At 42.3% G+C, this 25,122-nt stretch overlaps 1 protein-coding gene across 1 annotated transcript in view; it reads left to right on the forward strand.

Moving 5' to 3' along the window:
* Window positions 1-25,122, forward strand: part of LOC310800410 (plexin-B2-like) — a gene marked incomplete at both ends in the record, with an annotated part of 129,304 nt that overhangs the window by 33,579 nt on the left and 70,603 nt on the right. Inside the window, 4 exons of the mRNA XM_083663009.1 lie at window positions 493-672; window positions 8,518-8,672; window positions 9,232-9,311; window positions 9,602-9,686. Of these exons, the coding sequence (XP_083519135.1) occupies window positions 493-672; window positions 8,518-8,672; window positions 9,232-9,311; window positions 9,602-9,686 (500 nt within the window). The remainder of the gene's footprint in view (window positions 1-492; window positions 673-8,517; window positions 8,673-9,231; window positions 9,312-9,601; window positions 9,687-25,122) is intronic.

Below are 25,122 nucleotides of genomic sequence, written 5' to 3' on the forward strand. Positions count from 1 at the left end.
CAATCCCAAGACTATAGCATTCATCTGAACTTTACCTGAAATAGGATTTCAGTTATAGCAAACCAAGTGAAAAATTACTGTTTAATATCATCTTAATGTCTCCAGCGGATGCAATCTCCAATCTACAAACGTGCTGCCAGTTTGTTCAAGCTTTCCATACACCGTACAAATGAAAATGGCTTGAAAATTGATGCTGTGAGTGTGTTCATAATAACGATATGGCTTTGCATCCAAAGTGATTAACAATGCAGAAACATGAAACAAGACACTAATCTAATATTTCTCTCTATGTATTATCATATTACAATTCTCCTAAGTCGAACAAGAGCATAATTTGATAGTGTATAAACGCAACAATTAATTTAACATCCATGAAGTTCAATCATGACAAATGTTGAGGCTACAGCCTGCTGAGTGGAGAGTGTCAGGATACAATTCACTCTCCCTGCTCGCTGCTCCGATCATCTTACAGTGGTGTCTCCGCCCTTGTAGGGTCGAGGCTTCTCCAAGGCGATGACGGCCAAGGAGGCCCAGGCGTACGTGGGCGATGTTCCCTGTATGGTCAACACCCTGCAGGACGACAAGCTGTTCCTGGACCCGCCCTCCACCCAGCCCCGCGCTCGCTCCAAACGCCACCGCCGGGACACCAGCTCCGAGTCACTGGAACTGCTGGTCAGAACACACGCAGACACACAAAGACAAAACACACACACAGACATATGGATTAGAACACACATTGTGAATCTGTGCCGTGGGTTTCGGGGCTTGTCCGCTGTACATGTTGAGACCAGTGGGCAAGCCCACCCCCTTTCCCAGGAAGGTGCGGAAGTCTTTGTTTAAGCTGTAATTCCTCGAATGGCCACTTGGGCTCGGGGGCAGTAGGCAAATCTTTACCATGTTAAAATGTCCGTCTTTGTAACAGGATTTAACATCTTTCCAATTAGGGGCGAAACACGGTTTTGGTCTATATAGCTAATTTCACCTTTTCATAACAACTGTAGGGGGGTCCATTTTTATATAGTTCCCCCGGAGTAAAATAGATGATAGAAAAGGGGGTGATTGACAGATCGCCTGTCCAGTGATCACGCAGCTTGCCGATCACGACCAATAGCAGGCAGAGCTGCGGCTCTGGGAAACTCCCATCTCACGTAAGGTGCGGAAGGACTCAACCCATTCCCTCCCACTCTGCTGACGAAAAATCAAGATGGTGACGGCCAACGTTTGAACTCCACCAGGTAGAATACATTTAATGGGATAGCTACGTCCATATGTCTATGGTTGAGACCCCATTTTTTACTGCTGTAGCTGCAGGCCCATAATTACATTTTATTACAACCCAGCCACAATTTTGATGAATACAGATGCTGCCCCCCGTGCTAATCCCTCTAAGTGAGCTATTGTTTAAGTTGTCTGGCTGAGATGACTGAGCAGCAGACTATTAATAGCACAGGATGACTGTGCAGCAGACTATTAATAGCACAGGATTTGCCCTTCACTGTCCGGTTACTGGACCAAGATATTTGATTGGTACTCTAAGGCAGTGTTTCTCAAACAGTGGTCCGTGGGCGCCCCCTAGTGGTCCGCGAGTAGATTTATATATTTTTCCTTTTTTTTTTACCTCCCACTATCCAATCAGAGAAATGTTTACATTTTCTGGGAAACTCAAGGTCAGATCACGATGCCTGAAAAGGACTATATGTATTTTTTCACCCCGAATCCAATGCCACCACCACTGACTCTCTACGACAGTGATTCCCAACCTGTGGTCCGCGGCCCCCTGGTGGGCCGCGAAGGTATTGCAAGTGGGCCGCCAAATCATTTCCAAAAAAGTATGATTTTTGAGAAAAAAAAAATCAAAAAAAAAAAAAATTCAATTTTTTTTTTGAAAGATTTTGAAAAATCATACTTGAAAAAGTATGCTTTTGCTTGAATTGAAGTTTAATCTTTACATCATCTTTATATTGGGTTTGTGTTTATTTGTAACCCTATCGATTTAATGGGCTTTCTTCTGATATTTGGATTTTGTTTGGATCTGATATTGGATGTCAAATTGTTATGAGAATGCATTTTTCCATTGTTGAAGGATACCGTTATTTATTAATCATTTGTTAATTAGCCTGTTACAGACAGCCCCTTGCTTGTCATTTCTGACATCTGTGTGGTGCTGATGGACAGCTCCTTGAATGATTGGTGTGTGTGTGTGTGTGTGTGTGTGTGTGTGTGTGTGTGTGTGTGTGTGTGTGTGTGTGTGTGTGTCTGTGTGTGTGTGTGTGCATGTGTGTGTGTATGTGTGTGTGTGTGTGGACAGCTCCTTGAAAACTGTAATACTGAAGGTGTTGCAACATGTTACAGGTGCTGTGTTAGTGACTGTGGAGCTTCCAACATGTTTCTCCTGTATTCAGTTCAGTCCTTTATGTTCAATTTTCAATAAAAAAGTGCTCTGAGAACGCATTATATGGCCTTTGTATTTATGGCGTCGGCGGTGGGCCGCGAACATTTTTGAGACATAAAAGTGGGCCCTGAGTTGGAAAAGGTTGGGAACCACTGCTCTACGACTTACGGTTGTGGAGATACGTCCACTCTGCCTGCAGGGCTACAGGAGAGAGACAGAGTACAGCGGGTGGTTGGGAGTTCCAAGTTACTGACCAAACACTCTATGAAGATGGCAAAAGATAGCCTATTTGACTTTGGCAACATTGTGCATTTATTGAACTTGAAAAAACTTTCTTTGAACTTTGAATATATTTGAACCGAACAGGAGAAATAAATGTAAAAAAAAAAAAGGTAAATGAACTAACTAAAATAAATTACATATATATATTTTTTATATCGGTTATCTTGTTTTCATAATTGTGGGAAGATTAATTAGATTAATTTAATAGACAAAAATTTGATTAATTGTACTGCTATTTGTCATTTAATTAGCATGTAATTTGTAATTTACAGTTGAAGTAGTAGGCCTAGTGTTTTTGGGGATGTTTTGGGAGTTAGGTGGTCCCCGAGTTTTTTTCATTGGTTTAAGTGGTCCTTGGTCTGAAAAAGTTTGAGAAACACTGATCTAAGGCCTATAAAAAATAACCCTTCAACCAGAGGCAGAACTCGCCATCTTTGGCTGCTCGGAATCTTCTCTGCTTCTCCCTACAGGGTATGACTATCGCCAAGAGACTCATTTTGAAGGAGTGGAAGTCTCCCTCTCCCCCTCCTTTTCAACTGTGGCTAACGGACATGGTTTCAGTTGTACGTATGGAGAGACTCAGGTTCCTGAGGACCAAGTATGGAGAGACTCAGGTTCCTGAGGACCAACTCGCCTAACAAATTTTCAAGTATTTGGGGCCCGTTTATGGTCCACTTGGACGAGGTTAGGGGAGACGGGTAACTCGTCCAGATAATTTCTCAGTGACGCTTTATGTGGGATCCTATCCACATCTATTACAAGAACATAAGCACACTATTTGGCTGATAGCACTACTCTGTAATGTTGATATGTGTATGTATTTTCTTTTTCTAGTTCTGAGTTTTGTTTTGTTTTTGTTTTTTGATGTTCTGAAAAATTGAAAAATAAAATATTGAAGAAAAAAATAGCACAGGATACCTGTGTACTGTAGTAAAAAAAAACCTAGAGCTGACCTTTCAGGTCGCTTTATGGAATATTTTAAAATATCAAAACTACATTAACTCAATAATATAGTTTGAGCGATATTCAAATATCATCGCCTCAAGCACTTTTGATGCCTGGGGAAAAAAACCCTCATCCGGTATACGAGAGTTCCCTTTAAGCCACCATATATTATGTCCCTCTAGGGTCTGACCTTATGACCTTTATATTTATACTCCGGCTTCGCTAATCTAGCTCGAATCGGTCAGACGTGGTCTTTTACTTTAATAGCCTATGGAAGTCCCGGAGTTCAGAGTACATTTAATCTTTCTATCGATAAATTTATATTCATAGATAGTAGGGGTTAATTACTCTTCTTTTCATACCCGCTGATTCACACAACAAATATTCTTTGATTAGCAATCACCAGTGTTTTAGACCAGAGCTCTGTTCATCAGGATTAAACCCAAAACCAAACCCCAATGATAACTACTCCCAGCGTGTCAGACTCAAAAAAGTCTGTCACCAGCCGGTCCAGTTACACAGGGCACTTCCTCCTACTTCAGTGCAGATGATGCAATCAGAAGCTGTAGAGAAATGTTCTACCTTAAATCGGGTGGATAAGTGCTACGTTCACTTCTCCACTGAAACTGTTCACACTCATTTCATTCAACACAATTCAAGGGAGGGGGTAACCTATTGCTACCCCTTAGCCCAAAGGGGCCAGGTATTTAAGCTGCGGTACTTACTCTCCTTTTTTGAAGAAGGACAGCTGGAAGCTGGAAAACCTCAAAAAATGGATGGAGATGGAGAAACAGGAGGGTGGATAGATTAAAAAAATTATTTATTTAAGTTCAAAAAATAAAAGTTTACAAGCGTTTACAAGATATAAAACAAAGTTTTCGTTCAAGACAAGAAGTCCTAAAATATGAAAAGGCTGTTTTCCAAGGTGTAGATTCAAAAGCAGTTCTTCCAAAAGAGTGTTGAAAAAAGTGTGATCTCTCTGTGGGGCTCTCCGATATTTATACAAGATTCACCCCCTCCCAATATGCTAGAGACCTCCCCACTCCTGAGACCTGCCTCCCATGATCTCATTTTGGTCAGATGATGGCTGGGGCAGGTGTCCAGCTCTGGCTCTCTGCCTGCTAGAGAACTAGTTAGGGGTTTCTTAGTTAGTGGCCCCCCTCCCAGCTCCATGTGACTCCTTTTATCGAATGGCTGGTTCTGAAATTATCACCCAACCTTTTTGAGGGTTTCTTAAGTTCACTCAGCTCCTCCAGGGACCTCGGTGTACATAGATAATATGGCCTTGTCCTTAATTGACACCCATCCCTCCCCCTGTTATCTGACAGGCCGCAACATTAATCTTCATGCAGCTGGGGAATTCAATGGGCCCTCTTATTTAACAGCGCAAAGCAAAGATACATTTTCTTTAAAAAGGTGTGGGCCGTCCCACGCAGGTGCTCGGTATCACTCTCCTCCCGCTCCTTGCTCTCTTCCAGACACATAGAATGGCCTTCGCGGTCTGCTCTGTTTATGAGCCCCCCCCTTATCTACTTTGAACAAAGAATTAACCCTTTACATAACATGGAAAGACAGTGTAGTTTCTCAAAAACCAGTACCAAGCAGGCATATGCTCTTAAATTGTGTGCTAGGCCGCTCTGCATAGGTGCCCCCCCATCTCACTCTTCCCCCTCCTCTGGCTTTATACCTGGAGGGGAGACAGTAGACGAAGACACCCCAGCAAAACGCCCAAGCAGAAAGCATGATCTCATTCTCACAGCATCACTTGCATTCACCAACGATGAAAACGAAAGTAACCGAAAGTAACCTCTTCCCCTCGAAACCAGTGGCTCCAAGGCTTTGTAATATATGTGACAGTAAAACAGTTCTAATTCCATTATTGACTTGAAATACACTTTACCAGTTGGACAGTAATAGGCCCACCTCAGTCTTTTTGGCCTACAGTGTTTGGAGCAAACATAAACCAATACAGCATGGTATTCGAATGTCATTATATAAAAAGCCAATGCTATTTTTTAGCCTAATTTTATAAGCAAAACACAGCAATAACTGAAGCAGATTATAACATGAATAAAAGTATTGGAATAGGCCTAATTAACCATAGGGAAAACATCTATTTATCATACTGGGTTATTGCAGCAAAAAGGCCTAATATAACAGCCAACACTTCACTTGTTTACTCTTCAGAAAGTTTACACATACCTGAAACATCAGGACTCAGTCTTATGCCCTCTCTTAAGGAGAAGAGCAGTATTCACTCCATTACACATTTAAGCATGACTAATATAATATCATAATGTTAAAAGCCAATGCTATTTTTCTGCCCAACTGTGATAAGCATTATGCAGCATAAATGCATTACGAAAATGTAGCCCGAGTTATATCATTGTTATAAGCAAATAAAACAAGCCTAACATAACTCCATATTTCATCTCTTTTATGATTTATGGTGCGCTCAGATTGACTTTTAGCATTAAAGGACCATAACCAGCGTTTTAACGAGTTAGCATGTCAAAACAGTACCAAGGGCCTGTCATAGTAATCCCAACGTCACAAATCTCTACAGTACAAAAACTGCTTGATCATGAAGTGTCAGGTTCATAACATTTATAATTTTTCTCAGTTGATGTGGCCTTAGAATCTTGCAAGTAGCTCCACTGCTTTAAAAACACTGAAGCCCAGGTGGTGTAGAGGTCTATTCCCTCGCCTACCAACACCATTGTTACCACCGACTTGGTCGGGTGTGCCTACAGATGTTAGGCATACCCTGAGACTGGAGGATTTACGTGCGGATACTTGATGGCCAAGACTGGGAACGCTGTAGCACTTGATAAGCTGAGTCTGCAAAGTTCGAAGCTGGGAACTGTTGCAGAAGGTTGCCATGAGATGAATCTATGGACAACTGCAGAGGACTAGCAGAGCCAACTCTTATAGGTCCCGAATATGACATCACATTGTGTTATGACATCATCAGTGAGACCATCAAAGATGGCATGATCATAAATTATGACATCACTGTCGACAACCCAATAATAAATTATGACATCATCACTGTTGACATCGCAATGATGACATCCTAACAGCATCCAGTGATGTAGTCAGATAGTGATGTAGTCATGACATCATCTAACAGTTTGTATTCATGAGATCTAGGTATGACATCACCTAACACAGTGGTTCCGAACCACCGGGCCGCGGACCGGTACCGGGCCGCAACGCATTTGGTACCGGGCCACGAGCAACAACAACAACAAATTGTAAAAAATAAAAAAATAAAAAATTACAAACTACAAACATAAATAAACGTCAACTTGAAACTATGTTTCAACTACCACACAGCCTATAATATTATAGCCTATGTTTATAAAAAAAAAAATATATATATATATATATTATTAAAATTGACAACCGGTCCGCAACTTTTTTTTCCATCTATCTACCAGTCCTTGGCACAAAAAAGGTTGGGAACCCCTGACCTAACAGACACAATTGGGCATGTTTGCGGGTGGGAAGCCGGTGGGGGGTATGTGTCCTGGTCGCTACACTAGCGCCTCCTCTGCCTGTTCAGCGGGGAGGGGAACTGGGGGCAATAACATGTTCCTCTGCACATGCTACGTCCTCCCAGTGAAACTCCTCGCTGTCAGGGAAAAGAAGCGGCTGGCCACATACATGCATTGGAGGAGGCCTGTAAGAGTCTACACCCTCCCCAGATCCACAGAGGGGCTGGAGCAATGACCAGGGTGCTTTCACACTGGCGCCCAGGTACCGTTCCCGTGCACACTTGTCCCCAAATTGACCCCAGTTTCAGAGCATTTGATGAGTGTGAATGTTGCATTCCGTTCTGTTCCACGCCCGGGCTCGCAACAGGGAACCGTGACAGGAGCCACTTGAAAAGGTGGTCTGGGGAGCGCTTTGGCGTGCCCGGGCACGGAACACTTGCGAGTGTGAAAGCCAACTGTTCCGAACCACATAGACAACACACGGAGCAAGGATACACTGCAGGCATAGATGAGGCAAGTGCACTCTGTTTCGTTTCCGAGCGCAGAAAGAAATGTAATGTGAGAGCTGACCAGCGGGGGAGAGGGGAGAGGGGGGGGCAATCATTCCTGGGTGCGGAACGGAACGGAACGGAACGGAACGAAAGCAATCGTAGCAGCCTTAGACAGGGGAAATTGTTTAAGTACAATTGGGAGAAAACGTGGTAAAACAAACACACTGAAATGTTCTGCAACTGTGAGGGAAAGTGGAATCTTGGTCAATTATGAAGCTTCTCCGCCTCTCTTTGACTTGTCCAACACTGTCCACACTTTACACCTGAATAGAGAGGCAAAGTGAACGTCACTTCCTGCTTTTCTCCCTGTACCAGCGCTGAAAAAATATGAATGGCGGTGAACGGAGAATAACGTTACTTTTTTGATCCCGTTTGAATTGTGCCATGGGGTGCCAATGTTAATTTTGTCAATTTAAAACATAACTTTGCATGTCAAGAAAGTTGCAGTTTGTCACCAAACTTTATAACTATAAGTTATAAATCAGAAAGACTACTGTCGCCTAAGTGATGTCACTTTCTCTACTGGCAAAAGACCGGCGACATGCCACGAGCTTCGATGAGCTATGTAGTTTTTATACGGAACTAACCCCTATGTTTCAGTTTGACGACAAACTGACTTTCTTTACATGCAAAGTTATGTTTTAAATTGACAAAATTAACGTTGGCACCCCGTGGCACAATTCAAACGGGATAAAAAAGTAACGTTATTCTCCGTTCACTGCCATTCATATGTTTTTTAGCGCTGGTACAGGGAGAAAGCAGGAAGTGACGTTTCACTTTGGCTCTCTATAGATCTGTGACACACTTTTCCACATGATGTAATTCCCCTGTCTGTGTTTCCCCACAGATTAAGTTTGGGAGAGGGGAGTGGGTGGTGGGCTCGGTGCAATATGAGAGGAAGTACGAGGTGCCGCTCTACATCATCATCCCCGCTGTCATCGTGCCCATGCTGCTCATCATCGCCATCTCTATATCTCTACATCTCTATGTCTACTGCTACAGGTACGCTGCTGTCATGCAAAACTAGCTGCTTTTACTTTAGTAGGAGTATAGCAGAGCCAGTAGCTCTAGATATCTGTGTCTTCAGAATTGTTTTAGGCTTATTTTCATTGTCTCGTGATTTGTTTTGATTTGATTGGGTAAAAGTACAGACAATAGTACACCCCAGAGGATAACACGTAAAAGCATACTTAAACACGTTTCCAATGTGGTCGACAAAACAAAAAGGAAACAATAAACAAAAACATACAAAAGACAATCAGAATACAGTTTGACATTTACTACACAAGAAGTCAAGAAGTGCAACATTATGGGTATGAGTGTGTATGAGTATGTGTTAGTGTGTGTGTGTGTGTGTGTGTGTGTGTGTGTGTGTGTGTGTGTGTGTGTGTGTGTGTGTGTGTGTGTGATAAATCACCAATAGATCCTTACCCAGTCGTTTCACAGGACTTATTTCCTCTTCAAAGAGAGTAAAAGTCCTCCCCATGATATCATTCCACCATCTTGGTTTCCATGGCACCAGTAATGTTTGTGATGTGTGTGTGATGTACCATCTGCACAGGAGGAAGGCGGAGAGGGACTCCAAGAACTTGAATCTCCATCCTCCGATTGTGGAGATGGAGGTGAAAGAAAAAAAATGTGGTAAGAGCAATAAAAAACAATCTTTCACAGTAGACATTATTTTCTAGCAGTGCGCTCCCTCCTCTGCCTCTCACAGACGTAATGATTGAGACGGACGAGGAGCGCAAAAATGCTTCTTATTGAAAAGGAACAAGGTGCTATTTATTTAATCAAATTTTTTTTTTTTGTCTATGTTACCCCTTTGGACCAAAGAGCACCTTCCTTTTTTAACCTTTTGACAACTGCATTGAACGCCGCTGCCCTCCATCTTTTTTGTCTTTAAGTGCTATTTACTTGTTTCCCTCTCCCAGATTTGACGTTGATGGATCCCCTCAACAACGCCCTGAGCGAGAAACAAATCCCCTTCTTGAGTCAACTGCCCCTAACCTCATCAAGGTAGAGATATATATTGTACTGTACATTTTAACCCTGGGACAATTAAGTGTCTGCACAGTGGAGTAACAGGGACTAATGAAATACAGATAGAGTGAAAGGGGGGAGAAAATGATGGGTTACGCTGTCATAGGTACGCCTTAAAGCTCACTTGCCAAAACCTTGAAGGTCCGTGCACTCACTCATGCTTCACTGGATATTGTTCCCAGAATGCAGTGCGGGACAAGTCTGAGAATTAAGCCCCTGTGTGCAACACTGGCACAGGAGATAATCAGATGTTCAATTTCTTCCTGTGTAAAAAATGGTTTTAAGAATTGTATTATATATTTTTTTTATCGTGCAGTCTTTATGCGGAAAGCTTTGTAAGGAAAAATATATTTTTTTTAAATGGATCGCCTTGTGGTGCGGATAGTGTTTCTATTAGCCTGCGTGTGTGCATGTGAAGTACGACGTGGACGTGAGCCAGCAATTTCAGAATCACTTTTATTGCCACAATATGCAAGATCACATACGAGGAATTTGTGTTAGTGTCAGTATGCAGCATAGTGGTCAATATTCAGAGATAAAAAGAAAATATTTAAAGGACAAAATTGCAAGTGCAGTTCAATATATACATGAACAGGAGGACATGAATAGGAGTGTTGTTGAGCAGGCATTGAATAGGAATTTACAGTCACAAGTTTTTTTTTGTTTTTTTTTTAAATCTGCTGCATATACAGTGTCGATGTGCAATGCTTGTTTAAAGTTGGACCTTTTTTACTACACTGTTTTTTTTATTTTTTGGTCTATGCCCTTATATACTGTATAGTGCACAATCTATAGATTTTTGTTGTTGCACATAGTGTTCTTTTTTTAATCTTTTGTGCTATTGCCATGTTGATGCAAGGATTTGTTATTAAAATATGAGACATTTAACTCAAATGTCAAAATGTGTTATGTTATTCCCTTTACAGTGTTACAGTATTGTGAGGTATTTTGCATCTTTAGACTTACTGCCTAAAACAATGATGACCTAACCTATGAAACCAAACCAAAGTCCAATCTGTGGAAATGTGAAAGCCAATATGTTTACTTGCAACGGTGATGAACTGTAGAAACTGAATTGCCCCCCGGGGATAAATAAAGTTTTCTCAACTCAACTCAACTCAACTCAAGCTCAGGACTTGGAGCAAGTCACAATATTAAGCAGCTATTAATCTTCTGTTTTCATTACTAGCTGTTATTGCCACTTCCCTTGATAGAGAAAATGTTCACATTTCCATAATATTGAAAGTTTTGAAAATGCGTGATTTTAATCTGGTCTTTCAAATGTGACTTTGAAAATAATCACACACCAAAGAAGACAGCATACAGTAGCTGCTGTCAATTGTAGCGGGGACACTGGAACTGTTTTTAAGTAGGGGGTGCTGCAAGGAAGGGACTGTCTTTTTCCGGGACGTTTGGATGTTTTTTAGCCATGTTTAGAGGAATATCTCATTTTAAATTAACATTAAGTTCTGTTATCTGTTATGATGTCACTTTCACTCCCTCTCCCCCTCTCATCCACACCCCTCCCATAGATACACTGCTGAACCCTCATTTCATCATTGCTGTTGCACAATCTGTATGTCACTTTATAATAATGTTGCACAATGTCCATTTTGGCCACATAGAACATGTGTGCTTACAGGTGTAAATTACAGGTGCAATTTCTTATCTTATTTAACTTTATTGTAGATAGGGTAACTTAAATGCTGTGCTTTTTTTTTACATGTTTCTGACATGGTTTCTATGTCTGACATATTTTTGACATTGGCTCGTTCTCTTGTGTGTTTTTACTGAGATGTACTGACATTGGCTTCTGCTGTAACACAAGAATTTCCCCCAGGGGATTAATAAAGTACTCTATCTATCTATCATGTCACTATTCAGTATTTTCTCATTTTCTCACTCACTTTCATGTCACCAGCTGCTCTCCCTTTAGGTAATTTTACACTACAACAGACAGCAACACAGGCAGAAACACTGAACTTATTTTGTATTATATTTTATTATCTTATTATTATAAACCAAACATCAGAAATAACATCTCCACGCTCTTTGCTTTGCTCATAGCCTTAAACTAAACCCTAAATATCGCAGTATAAAACATATAAAACACATTTTAATCATATATAATTGTTTTTAATTGACATTACAATTCCAATACAAAACAGCAGAGGGTGCTGCAGCACCACAAGCACCCCCATTTCCCGCGCCCCTGAATAGAGAGCTCCAGGGATGACGTATTTTTGTAGGCTGAATGCGGAAGTCCCGAACTTCCTGGTTCTTCACTGTTTCTGTCTATGGGATTTTTGAATGGGTTTTTGGCGCGATGCTTCAAATAATGTCTGTGGGCAACGCAAGTTTAATCAAACGCGAACCAAGGTTCTGCGGGATAATCTTCACACATGAGGACCACTTTCATGAGTTTTTTCATTAGTTTTTTTTCATGAGTACCTCTATCAGCCTCATTGGCCTGACATGCTGGCAGAGTCTCATGTCTCAACACAGGCAGCTTTATCTGTTGAGCACCCAAAAGCACCTGCATGATCCATCCTCTCTGAAGCTTCCCAACAAGTGACAAGTCTTCTAATAACAACACAGTGAAATGAGGTGTTATGGTGTGTGCTGTGTGCACCACAAACACACATTATACTGGGCAAAGCAGCACACACACAGTGGCTAATATTCTGATATGATGAACATTCACTATAGCCTAGGACTAGGTTTATACTATACAAAGCTAAAGCAATGAAAAACTAATAGGACTCACCTGGTAGAACACGTACCACAAAGGCTTAGTCCTTCGCGCGGCTGCCCCAGGTTTCGAATCCGACCCACAGTCCTTTGCTGCATGTCATGCCCTCTCTCTCCCCACCTTTCCTGTCTGCCTACTGTCCTATCCATTAAAGCAAAAATACCCAACAAGATCATCTAAAAAACAAAAAAACAGCTATTAGACCTGGGCAAAACTCATGTTTCACTGCCAACAGCTTGTTTCTTTCTTCTTGTTTTTTTTACTTTTTGGGTGACAGAAATACATTGTAGCCATATTATTTTCCATATTGAAAGGGTCTACTCAGTTTCCTAGAGTAGACAGTTTTAACTTGACAACAATAACAACCGTCACAACCCACCTGAATATCCGGTTTACTTCCTGTATACATAGCTGAGCGCAGGCTGATATTCGGCTCATATTAAATGTTAACGTTAGGCCGTGTCTCCGACAGACACATTAACAAGGTAGCCTATTTCGGTCTTTATGTCTTGTAGTAGTTAGTAGTAGTTGTTGTTGTTGATAGTTGCCATAACAACCACCCCTGTCGGAAAGACGTGCACACGCTGGGTAGGAAGCGTTGTTGTCCCGGAGGCGATTTTCTTTTGGATGATGGCGAAGGCTATGCGAAGGCATAACCCGCCCCTCTCTGCCTCTGATTGGCCTAGCGTCAAACTTCCATCCAAACACATTTGCTTGGCTATCCTGCATTACATCTCTTTCTACAGTCTGTGGTCAGACCGTCAGACTCAGTGTGTCAGACTCAGACATACAGCAGTTACGCTTGCTAGCCTGCATGAAAGACGCCAGTGTGTTTATGTTTTTAATATAGTCATATCTATGGTTTATAACGCTGCCACTAATCAGAGGCAGAGAGGGCCAGGGGCGGGTTATGCCTTCGCCATCATCCGGAAAAAATATCGCTTCCGGTAAGCTAGCTAGCTAATGTTAGCTGCTGGTTGGTTGGCTAACTAGCGAATGTTAGCCGTTAGCTAACGTTAACGCGTTAACTAGACAAACACAGACATGCAGAGCTCCAAAAACAGAGCAATTCGTGATTTTGTTACTGTAGTTTCTGCAGAGTAACGTCCATATACCTTTATGGATTGCACGGGGTTGACGGGAGGAAGGCGGGGGGGGCGGGGGGGGGGAGTCCATATATGGTCCGTCCGGTCATGGGGCACAGGACATTACGTCATCACAGGATAACGCGATTGGCTCAGATCTGTTCAAATCTGAGCCAGCCAATCGCGTTGTCCTGTGCTGTTTTGGATCGTGTATAAAAGGCGACCGCTGACCGGGGTGGGTGGGGGGAACCAGAGGGGGAGAAGAGGAGGGGAGAGGGGGAGGAGAGGGGGAGGAGAGGGGGAGAGGAGAAGGGGAGAAGAGGAGAGCGCCGCCAGCGGCACCACCTCGCTGGGCAGAGGGGAGAGGGGGAGAAGAGGAGGGGAGGGAGGGGAGAAGAGAGAGGGGGAGAGTGGGAGAGGAGAGAGGGGGAGAGGAGAGGAGAGGGGAGAGGAGAAGAGGAGAGGAGGAAGGGAGAGGAGAAGAGGAGAGGAGGGGAGAGGAGAGAGGGGAGGAGAGAGGAGAGGAGGGGAGAGGAGGAGGAGAGGCGAGAGGGGGAGAGGAGAGGAGAGGAGAGCGCCACCAGCGGCACCACCCCGCTGGGCACAGACACCCAGGCCAGCCACCCCAACCTCCAGGCTGCCACCACCCAGGCTAAGTGCCCCTCTGCTGGGCAGACACCCAGGGCTGCCACCACCCGCCCTGCCCCTCACCCTGCCCGGGTCCCACACTAAAATATATCTCCCATCCTGAAAGTGCGGCAACTAATTTATTTTTTTGCAAGGAGTCGAACAAATACACAAAACACAGCAGCAGTAACAAGGCATGCTTGGGCAGGAGTGCTCCTGTGGAAAATAGTGCCATTCTGATGTAATCCCCCATCCGACCAGTGCAGTGAGAGGCAGCAATGTGCCGCAAGGCATCTAGTCTGCCGGAAAGCCAAAAGAAGAAGAAGAACAACAAGGCAGGCTTGGGGTGGGCCATTTTGCTTGGGGCAGCAGCAGCTAGAGGGACCATTTATGGTGTAACACACAACACAGACAGGTGATAGCAAACAAAACAAGACCGGTGATAGCAAAATGCCAGGAGCAAAACAAAAGTCAGGATGCCAAAATCGCAAGGCAAAAAAAGCGGGAGCAGGCAAGGGCTTTAGACCCAAATAATAATCTGTTAACAAACTTTTTTCAGTCAGCTCCGAAAGCTGCAGCGTTTATATATGTACTAAAGCGCGTGCGGGGGAGGGGGGGGGGCATAGTGGCTGGAGTGGACCCAAACAACAAAACAAAAGATGGACGTACCGAACGAAGTTTTTGAAGAAGTTCTTGTAGAAACATTGCAGATTCACAATCTCACATCTTTTAAGCCAATACAGAAGCTTTGCATCAGACAATTAATCGAGGAAAGAGACGTCAAGCTAACGGCAACGAAGACGTTTTTGGCGCACTTCCTTCCGGTGTTCATTCTGGTTCCGTGGTTTACGCCCCCATGACAAAAAGCGGGGTGAAAGGTGCCCAGACCTAGCCCAGACCACACGTGTCTAGAAAAGCTTTTTGTATACGTACACGCCCACAGGGGGTGCGCGTCACCCAGAGCATCTTAACAAAAGTATAGCTTGCTTTACCCATCAACTGTTCTTGTTTTGGATGAACCTCCCGGCGTTTTCCAAAGATTCAAGCCTTTTTATGTTCCCCTCACGCCAAGTGCAAGTTTTTACTTCTTGCCACAGAAACTCCAAGGAGGCAGCAAGCAGGTGAGAATTGAAAGTTCTGCCCATGTTCAGCCTTGTATGAGCCAGCTGAGCTAGCTAGTCCTGAGCATGTAAAGGTCTGTCTTTGGCAGTAAATATACAGGCCAAGGTGCTATTTCGTGAAATTGTGCTACAGCCTGTCGTTGGGTTTTATGTGAAATAATTAACTTAATAAGTAACTTCTGGTATGCTACTTTCCCATTAGTTTTGAATCTATAATCATTTAGAAACCAAACAGGCCTTCACAGAAATTCAGGTCATGGTCTGTAGTGCCATCTGGTGGCGCTTAAGTAGCACAGTATAGCTTGTTGACGAGGAAGCGGGTTGGATCAGTCTTTCCTGTGGATTATGCTATGTTTTGTTTTGTTTTTGATGATCAACATTTAACCTTTCGGATTTCCTCTGTCCATGTGCATCTAATATCCAACCTAAACGTTGTATTCTTAGCCCTGTTCGATCTGTGTATGCCAAGTAGCCTGGTAAACCATCAAGGAAGACGCGATTAGAAATTCAGCGAATGGGCCACCGTAGGCGGTTTATGTGGTGGTGGGTATGGACTTCTCTTCGTTTAGTCGCATTATGGAGGTGCTATATTAGTAGTATTAGTTAACGTCTATCATTGTAAAAACGTATACGAGACTAAACACGCTTTAGTGAAGAAATATTGTTTGTGGAGGCACGGCCCAGGCGCTGCTGCGGAAGCGTTCCGCCCCATACTGCATTGCGCCATGGTGGTTGTTTGAAAATGTCATTAAAAGTAGATCAAAAAGTTAAAACAAGCAGCGGATTTCAAAATAGTGTTGCTTTGGATGTGCTCGGAATACCTTACTCTTCAAATGAAAAGTGTGTTACTGTAAACCATAACAGAAAGCTGTATGGAGCAGAGAGACCCCCCTCCCGGTCCTATTCTGGCGTCAGCTTTGCGCAGTGGCAGTATCGTAGCCTATGAGGTTTATCCGAGGCGCGATTATTGCTAGTTGAAAACTTTACCCAATACCCCGCCGTGACGACTTGAAATATAGTCGGCATTGGCAATTTTTGACGGTCTCTCAGGAGACTGATCTAATGTTAAAAATAATAATTTGCTCACGGAACAGTGCTTGCATTGATTTGTGGTATGATTAACGTGTGGCGTTTCGTTTACATTTAATTCGCTTTTATATTCTTGTCCCTAGTACCGCAATATTCATTTTTATATCGATCAAATTTCACCATAGGCATCATCACAATTTTCATTTAATTTCTTTCTTTATTTTACTTGACTTTGTATGTCTTGAGAGTTGAGACTTGACCATTCATGGACTTGACTTGGTAATCTACACTGATTTGAGACTCGATTTGTGTATTTTTTTTTTTACATCCAAACAAATGTTATTAGGGGTCATCAACCCCCCCCCCCCCCCCCCCCCCGCACAGACAGACACTTTGGACTTTGTTATTATTTCTGATAAGGTGTAGCCTATAATTTGTATATATCCTCCTGTGTATATTTTTACTGTGTATATCTCTATAGGTGTATATATTTTTAGTGACTATTTTTTATTTGTCTAACTGCTGCTGTGACAAAGGAATTTCCCCTTGGATATTAATAAAGTACATACCTACCTACCTACCTACCTACCAAAAAGAAGCTAGTTTATTTGAGCTTATTATGTTTTGTTTGTTTGTTTTCATCTAATCGAATAGGGGTCCATGGCTCTATTACGGTATGTGCTATCACTGCTGGGCTTTCAGCTGATGGATGCTGCCCTCTGGCAGCCAGGAAGTGACGTCGCCAAAATATTCTTCTTCTTTGGGTTTCAATTAAACGTTGCATTACCGCCAACTACTGGATTTAAACTGAATTACCCATTTCCCATTCAGCTATAAATTCTCCATTTTTCAGACGTTTGAGAGAGCCTAAAAGCTTCTCTCAACCAGTGTTGTAGTCGAGTCACTATGTCTCGAGTCCCCAGTGTTTGAGTCCGAGTCCAGGTCCGTCTGAGTCACCAGAGAAGAGTCCGAGTTGATTCCCCTTGGATTGCCCTTGGAATTCCTTTATCTGACCAACATTTATTTTCTTCTAAATTCTAATTTATTCCACACAAAAAATCCAACCACATTTGACTGACTCACTATGTGCAAGAAATATGCCTCATGTTGGTCATGCAGTGTATTTCCATGGACAGTAGAGGTCTCTCAAACATCATTAGATTCATTTTGGGGATGGAGGTTGGTAGGCTAATTGAGGAATTTACAGTTGTATCACAACACTAAACTCAAGTCTTTTCATTTTGTTTTAGATGTAATTGTCTCAACTTTTGGAACTCATTGGATGTGTCAATCTGTGTCTGTGCACCTAATGACTGCATAGTCTCCTGTGATCCAATGTTACAGTATCTAAAGATGTGGTTCTCATAGTGGGGTCCGGGGAGCCCCAGGGGTCCTTGAGGGGTTTACAGGGGGTCCCTAGCAAAAAGGCTAATACTTTATTTTCACTAGAATTCCAACCATAAGTGAGATAAAGACAAAATGTATGACTATTTTGGTCATGGGTTTCATACACTTTCTGTAATAAAACATGTAAGTGTGATGACCCTCCTACTCTGCTGGCCCTGTCTTGCAGCCTAATGACCACAACACCAGGGCAGGCTCCTTGTCAGATGGGGGACTCTGGAGGATAAAATCTTATCAAATGGAGGCCCGTGGTCTAATTTGTGTCAGTTTAGGGGTCCTCCTTGACGTGAAAAAGTTTGAGAACCACTGACCTAAACTACTAAATCTTACTTTGTTATAGTTGTTCACATTGTCCGCAGTAGCCTACTGTAGTTGTTTACGTTAATTAGCTTTCTTGTCCCTACTGCATATTCGTTTTTATATCTTTATCCCGACTCTTGTAACAATCCAAAAATCACATTTAATCTAATCATATTTTTAAATCATGGATGGCTGCAGGGATTTTACATTTCAGTCGTACATTTGTGACAGCTGCAGCAGTGATGCAGCTTTCTTTGCTAGCTTGTGTGACTTCTTCATTTGTGTGTATTTATAAAGCCCTTGGGGAATAATATGTATTTATTCTAACCCCCCCCCCCCCCCCCCCCACACACACACACACACACACACATTCACATTTGACTCATTTGTATGTGCAAGATAACAAAGCATAAAACTACACATATAAAACTATACTTCCTGGTATGGCATGTTTTGGTCATGCAATGTACTTGCATGGACAGTAGAGGTCAGTCTTAATCAGCATATGAGTAGATTCATTTTGTGGATGAATAGTATTATCATATACACTGGTAATGGAGGTATCATATCACAGGTATCACAGCACTAATCTCAAGTCCATTTTCTAAGCAATGTGAAACCATTTTATTGTCATTTTAATGATGGCAAATGGTTAAGTTTTGGTACATATTGGGTGTTTCATGAAGGTGTCTGTACTTAATATGAATGCATAGTCTGTTGTGATCCAGACTCTTTGGTGGCAGATTTATTTTTTATTTTTTTTATAAGTATGCCTGGGTGTTAGCTTTAGTCCAATCATCATCTGTTACCAGCTTGTAGGGATTCTTAATTGCAGTTATCGCTGATTATAGGGACGGGTCAGACGGTCATAGAGGTTGGTGGTTTAATCAGTCTTCTCATCAGGCAGATGAGCTCAGTGATTCTGTGTATCCTTTGGGTGCTCACTTGAACCTCTTGCTGCCAGATCAACACATCTCTCTCTCTCTCTCTCTCTCTCTCTCTCTCTCTCTCTCTCTCTCTCTCTCTCTCTCTCTCTCTCTCTCTCTTTTTCTCTCTCTCTCTCTCTCTCTCTCACATTGTGCACACTTGTCGCTGCATTAATATTTCTTCAAGGAGCAGAGATTTTGGACACCTGAAATGACAGGTGTGTAGGAGAAGAGCCAGGGCCGACTCAAGTGAAACAAAGGGCTCCAGTGCACTGTCTACTTCACTTGTAATTAAAAAGTTTAAATTTTGAAGAAAAGAAAAACGAAGAATCTGATATCTGATGAAGGTCTGTGTACCGAAACGTCATTCTGATTCAAACTTTTTAATTGCAAGTTAGTTAGTTAGTTAGTTAGTTAGTTAGTTAGTTTAGCAAGTGAAGCAGACTGTGCGCGCGAGTCCTTTGTTTCGCTGTAATATTGTTGCCATCTCTGCTTTTCCAAATCACAATCTTACCATTAGAATTCTCCCTCATTATACTACAAAATGGTACATACAGATTACAGAATTTACTTTCAAGATCTTCAAAGAGAAATCAACTAGAAAATTCATTATAATTTAACACTCTGATATGATTAATAACTGTAGCCTTGATGTAAATAATAGTTTAGTGGGTAAATATTTATATATTTTTTTAATCTACAATCTACATAATCTACAACGTCTTTTTTTTTTACCATTCAGATATGTTTTTGAACAATCCTCATGATTGCCTCGCCGTGCACCAACCATTATTTACATCCACTGACCATAGAGAGGCAAAGTGACCGCCTACTTCCTGCTTCAGCACTGTACCAGAGATTTTCATCCGCCATTTATTTTCCCAGACATTTCGTAAAATGCTTATAAAAATAGTTCAAACTGGTTCAAACCAAACGGTACAGATATATTTAGAAACAGGAGAGATCGCATAACATTTCACTGGGACCAAAACGTAAAAGAAATGCGGGTTTAAAGAAAATATTTTTTCGATGTTCTTGTTTTTTTATTTTGGTCCGAGTGAAATGTTCTATGGTCTCTCCCGATTATAGCGTTAGCTGAACCGTTTGCTTCGACAAAGTAAAACTATTTTATAAGCATTTTACGAAATGTCAGTGGGAAAATAAATGGCGGTTGAAAATCTCTGGTACAGTGCTGAAGCAGGAAGTGACGTTCCACTTTGCCTCTCTATTGGTCACTCCGGTCACTCCTCATCAAGTGGCTTTCCAGGGTTTGAGGTTAGCTGTGTGACGTGTGGTCCACCTGACCTGCATCCTTGTTTTCTTCATGTTAGGACGTCATTGTGGCGCTGACCTTTCACATTTCAGCGGTGATTCATCGCTCAGGAGATAACGGCTTTGTTCTGTCTTGGGGACTTGCCAAAAATAAATTAATAAATTGCACAGCATCACATGACTAGTTCCTAGGTAACCATGTGACAGGGGCGGCGATTGCTATGGAAACCAGCGTATGCTCCTCTCTCTGTCTCCCACTTCCTTTAGGGACGGTGTGAGAAAATTCACTTTTGTGTGAATTGGTTTCACTTTCTAGGCCGAGGTGTGACAGACAGTTGTGGAGGAAGACACCGTCACGTCATACGAAGCAATTCTTGTCATAGTGACACTCGGTCCATATTAACACAACATGCATTTTGCCAAATGTTATTAAATGTTATTATATATAAATGGTGTTATTATATTATGTTATTATTATTATGTTGTTATATTAAATGTTATGTTACTTCTATCATGTTTGATTTGTTAATGTCACTGGTAGAACTGACAAAGCTTTCTCAACCTTTACAAGCAGGCAAAGCCTTGCAAATGAAAGACGTAGCCCATCCATATAACCTCGCCTTCCCTCCAATAAGTTTAATATGGAAATTGTAATTTGCATGATCTCCATTACAAATTAGGACATTTTCAAGATCAGAGCTAAAAAAGGAAAGGAAAGGTTGAATTAATAATTTTTCTCTGATCTTTTGTGTCGCAAGACAATTTGCAGTCTGTTTTGCAGTAGATCTTTTTATTTTTGATCCCATTTGTCATAACTACATGTGCCACATGAAAAATGAAAAAAAAAAAGCGCCTTATCTTCAATCAGACATCACAGCCCCATTCTATGAAAGAAAAAGCAGGTGCAAATCTGAAAGAGACGCTTTGATATCCAGCCAATTATGGACATATCTGTTGCATCACCATCACGTGAATAGCCGTCTTCCGTCCTCGGCACTGATCAGAAGAATTAGCCCATTATTCTCGGTAGATATACGCAGAAATGTAGAGATCACACGGAACAGAAACCTCAAAAAGAAATCCACTTATATACAACACACCCAATTTCCCCCGATCCTCTAATGCCATCGGCCTCTTAATCACGGCATGGTGCACGAGGGGTCGCCCCCCAATTAGCGAGCTCCTGTGACACCCTGACACCCCGCCGCATCTCAGCTCCTAGCTGTGACACCCTGACACCCCGCCGCATCGGGATCGTATTGAAGCTTCACTGTACCTTGCAAGCCCCACAGGCAGAGGTGATGGCGTGGTCTCTCTCCTCTCTCCTCATCTGTCTTTCCTCTGTTTCACCTTCTTTAGATTGGCAGGGCAGTTAAAGGGCATAAGAGGGAATAAAAGAGGCGCGGATTGTATTATTTGACTCAGTGAGCAGTGATTCACAGTCATGTCCTGATTAAATACCAGGAAGCTTCCATGCTATGTTTTTCTTAGGCTTTTTGACTGTCAAAATAACGAAGGATTGAGTAGTGTGCAGCTAGGGTCATTTAATTATGCAGGTTTTTGGAGTGCATAGTTTGGAGGTGTGAAGCCTGTGTGTGTGTGTGTGTGTGTGTGTGTGTGTGTGTGTGTGTGTGTTCGTGTGTGTGTGTGTTCGTGTGTGTGTGTGTGTGTTTGTGTGTGTGTGTGTTTGTGTGTGTGTGTGTGTGTGTTCGTGTGTGTTTGTGTGTGTGTGTGTGTGTGTGTGTGTTTGTGTGTGTGTGTGTACTGTAGCCTACATGCAGGCTCATGCACCATGTGTAGGCTACATGTGTCAGTCCACTGGTTGTCATGCTGAAGGGAAACCCAGGTCTTTCCAGACTATTAGAAGCAGAGCCCTGGCAGCCTGCGGCCTTCAGAAATAGCTTTTTTTTTAAAGGTATCAGTCTCCCCTGTTTCCTCAGGGGCCAGGTGCTTTTAATTGAATTTCTTTTACAAGATTATTGCTTTGCCTGCTCACAGACCAACCTCTGGTCACGCACTTTCTTAACAAATGCACAGACCGCTACTGTAGTAGTCCCAAGTAGACTTCACAAAGAACTTTTACTTGACTGGATTTTCTTTTTAACAATGTGATCAAATGCTTCCTTAAATTCCATCTCATCCTCCAGTCCATACAGCAAGTTAATATAGGTTGAGAATTTAAAATAACTACCGTAGTGTAGCCTATTCATTGTTGTTATACCAAAAACACCATGAAAAATGAATAAACTTAACACTTCTTAGTATTTCCAGAACCATCTGTGCATTAATTAGCCCCAGGGGTGAATTAAAATCCCTGTGTGTAGACGGTATGAAAGCATTTATTACCAGAGCCCAGACCCCTCTGAGGTATTCCCAGGGACCAGACCCCTCTGATGTGTTCCCAGAGACCAGACCCCTCTGAGGTATTCCCAGGGACCAGACCCCTCTGAGGTGTTCCCAGGGACCAGACCCCTCTGAGGTGTTCCCAGGGACCAGACCCCTCTGAGGTATTTCCAGGGACCAGTCCCCTCTTCCGACCTTCTTAAAAATTTAACTGACTTTATTGAGACTTGTGCACTGAAGGCACTGAGTCATACCAACCAGCCCTATAACCCCCAGAGAAATGCTATTCTCAAAATCCTATTATGCAGCCATAGCAAAGCCCAAGCCTGGTCAAAGCAGTTAATCAAAGGGAATGAGCACGATTTCTCTGTCTAAATGGGCACTTGTATTGAGAATGAGAGAGCAGAGGATCTTATCAAGCCACTTGGATGTTTCATTTTTCAGTATGATCTGGATGATTTGTGTTAGATTAGTTAGATACGAGACGTCTACAAGGACATCTATTCTTCGCTATGGCTGCCTATGGTGCTTACAGTATTCTTTGTTTTCAAATATACTATGGCTCAAGATAGAGAAAAATGTCCTATGATGTTAAGCAAATGGATATAAGTTAATGAAAAGGGTATTTATTGAAGGAATTCGAAGGCTCCTCACTGGCAGAACAGTCACAATACTGGACCCTGATTGGTCGACAACACTAGCATCTCTAATTCAAACTGTTGAGTGGTAGCATGTCAGTTAAAATGCTGCAAAACGTGTACGGCTCAAAGGGTTTAGCAGCTGTTTAGTGAGGGGAGCTGGAGTTAGTTCAAAACCGGCTGTAAAAAAAGGGTGGATTTTGGAAAATGCAATAACTTTAAGTTGAAAGCCCCAGACACACCAAGCCGCCGGTACGGCAACCATTTTAGGGCATCCTCGTCAGTCAGAGTATAGGCTATCGTTCCTCAGTCTAAAGCATTGTCAGTTGTCATGTCTCCTATAGTAAACCGTCGAGTGTGCTCTGAAACACCTTCAGTCCTCAAACGAAAACGCTGTCATTCCTCCTGCCTCACTAAAAACGTTGTCGATCCTCCTGCAGACTAGCTGTCAGACATCACTCAAACTAGCTGTCAGGCATCACTCCTCACGTCTCACACAAAAACGTTGTCGATCCTCCTGCAGACTAGTTGTCAGACATCACTCAAACTAGCTGTCAGGCATCACGCCTCACACAAAAACGTTGTCGATCGTCCTGCAGACTAGTTGTCAGACACCCCTTAAACTAGCTGTCAGGCATCACACCTCACGTCTCACACAAAAACGTTGTCGATCGTCCTGCAGACTAGTTGTCAGACATCACTCAAACTAGCTGTCAGGCATCACGCCTCACGTCTCACACAAAAACGTTGTCGATCGTCCTGCAGACTAGTTGTCAGACATCACTCAAACTAGCTGTCAGGCATCACGCCTCACGTCTCACACAAAAACGTTGTGGATCCTCCTGCAGACTAGTTGTCAGACATCACTCAAACTAGCTGTCAGGCATCACTCCTCACGTCTCACACAAAAACGTTGTGGATCCTCCTGCAGACCAGTTGTCAGACATCACTCAAACTAGCTGTCAGGCATCACGCCTCACGTCTCACACAAAAACGTTGTCGATCGTCCTGCAGACTAGTTGTCAAGCATCACTCAAACTAGCTGTTAGGCATCACATGAAAACGCTGTCATTCGTTGTTTTTGGTTGTTCTTCCGTGTGGGGAAAGAATGCCTGTGAAGTTAGCAACAATTTTTTACAACTTCACTTCCGGTTGAATGCTTTTGCCTTTCAAAATAAAAGCACGTGTTTTTTTTATATTTACAATAGATTAAAGTAGTAATCTATCCTACCCATAGATTCATATATGTCATATATATATGTCTTCCAAGAGGCCATAACCAAGGCTATTGGAGAAGTCAAATGTTTTCTGCACACACTGTTTGGATATCTTATGCCTGATGGAACAACAGTTTACCATTAAATAATTAAATAAGCTTTCCCATTCAATAAAGAAGTATCCTAGGAATCTACCTTAAAGCCATTTAACTTTTTATGTTTAATTTACATGTGTCCAAATTTAGCCTTCCGGTCTTTGTGTTGAAAGAATTTCAAGAAATATAAATATATATATCTAAATATATATATAGTCTATTGTCAATTAAACTAGATGTTCCTCTTAGTGTTACTATGTTAATTCTATTGGGTCTCATAGATTACTACTTTAATCTATTGTAAATATAAAAAAAAACGCGTGCTTTTATTTTTGAAAGGCAAAAGCATTCAACCGGAAGTGAAGTTGTAAAAAATTGTTGGTAACTTCACAGGCATTCTTTCCCCACACGGAAGAACAACCAAAAACAACGAATGACAGCGTTTTAATGTGATGCCTGACAGCTAGTTTGAGTGATGCTTGACAACTAGTCTGCAGGACGATCGACAACGTTTTTGTGTGAGACGTGAGGCGTGATGCCTGACAGCTAGTTTGAGTGATGTCTGACAACTAGTCTGCAGGACGATCGACAACGTTTTTGTGT

Source organism: Poromitra crassiceps (assembly GCF_964638095.1).
Source record: "Poromitra crassiceps genome assembly, chromosome: 30".
Lineage (NCBI taxonomy): Eukaryota > Metazoa > Chordata > Actinopteri > Beryciformes > Melamphaidae > Poromitra > Poromitra crassiceps.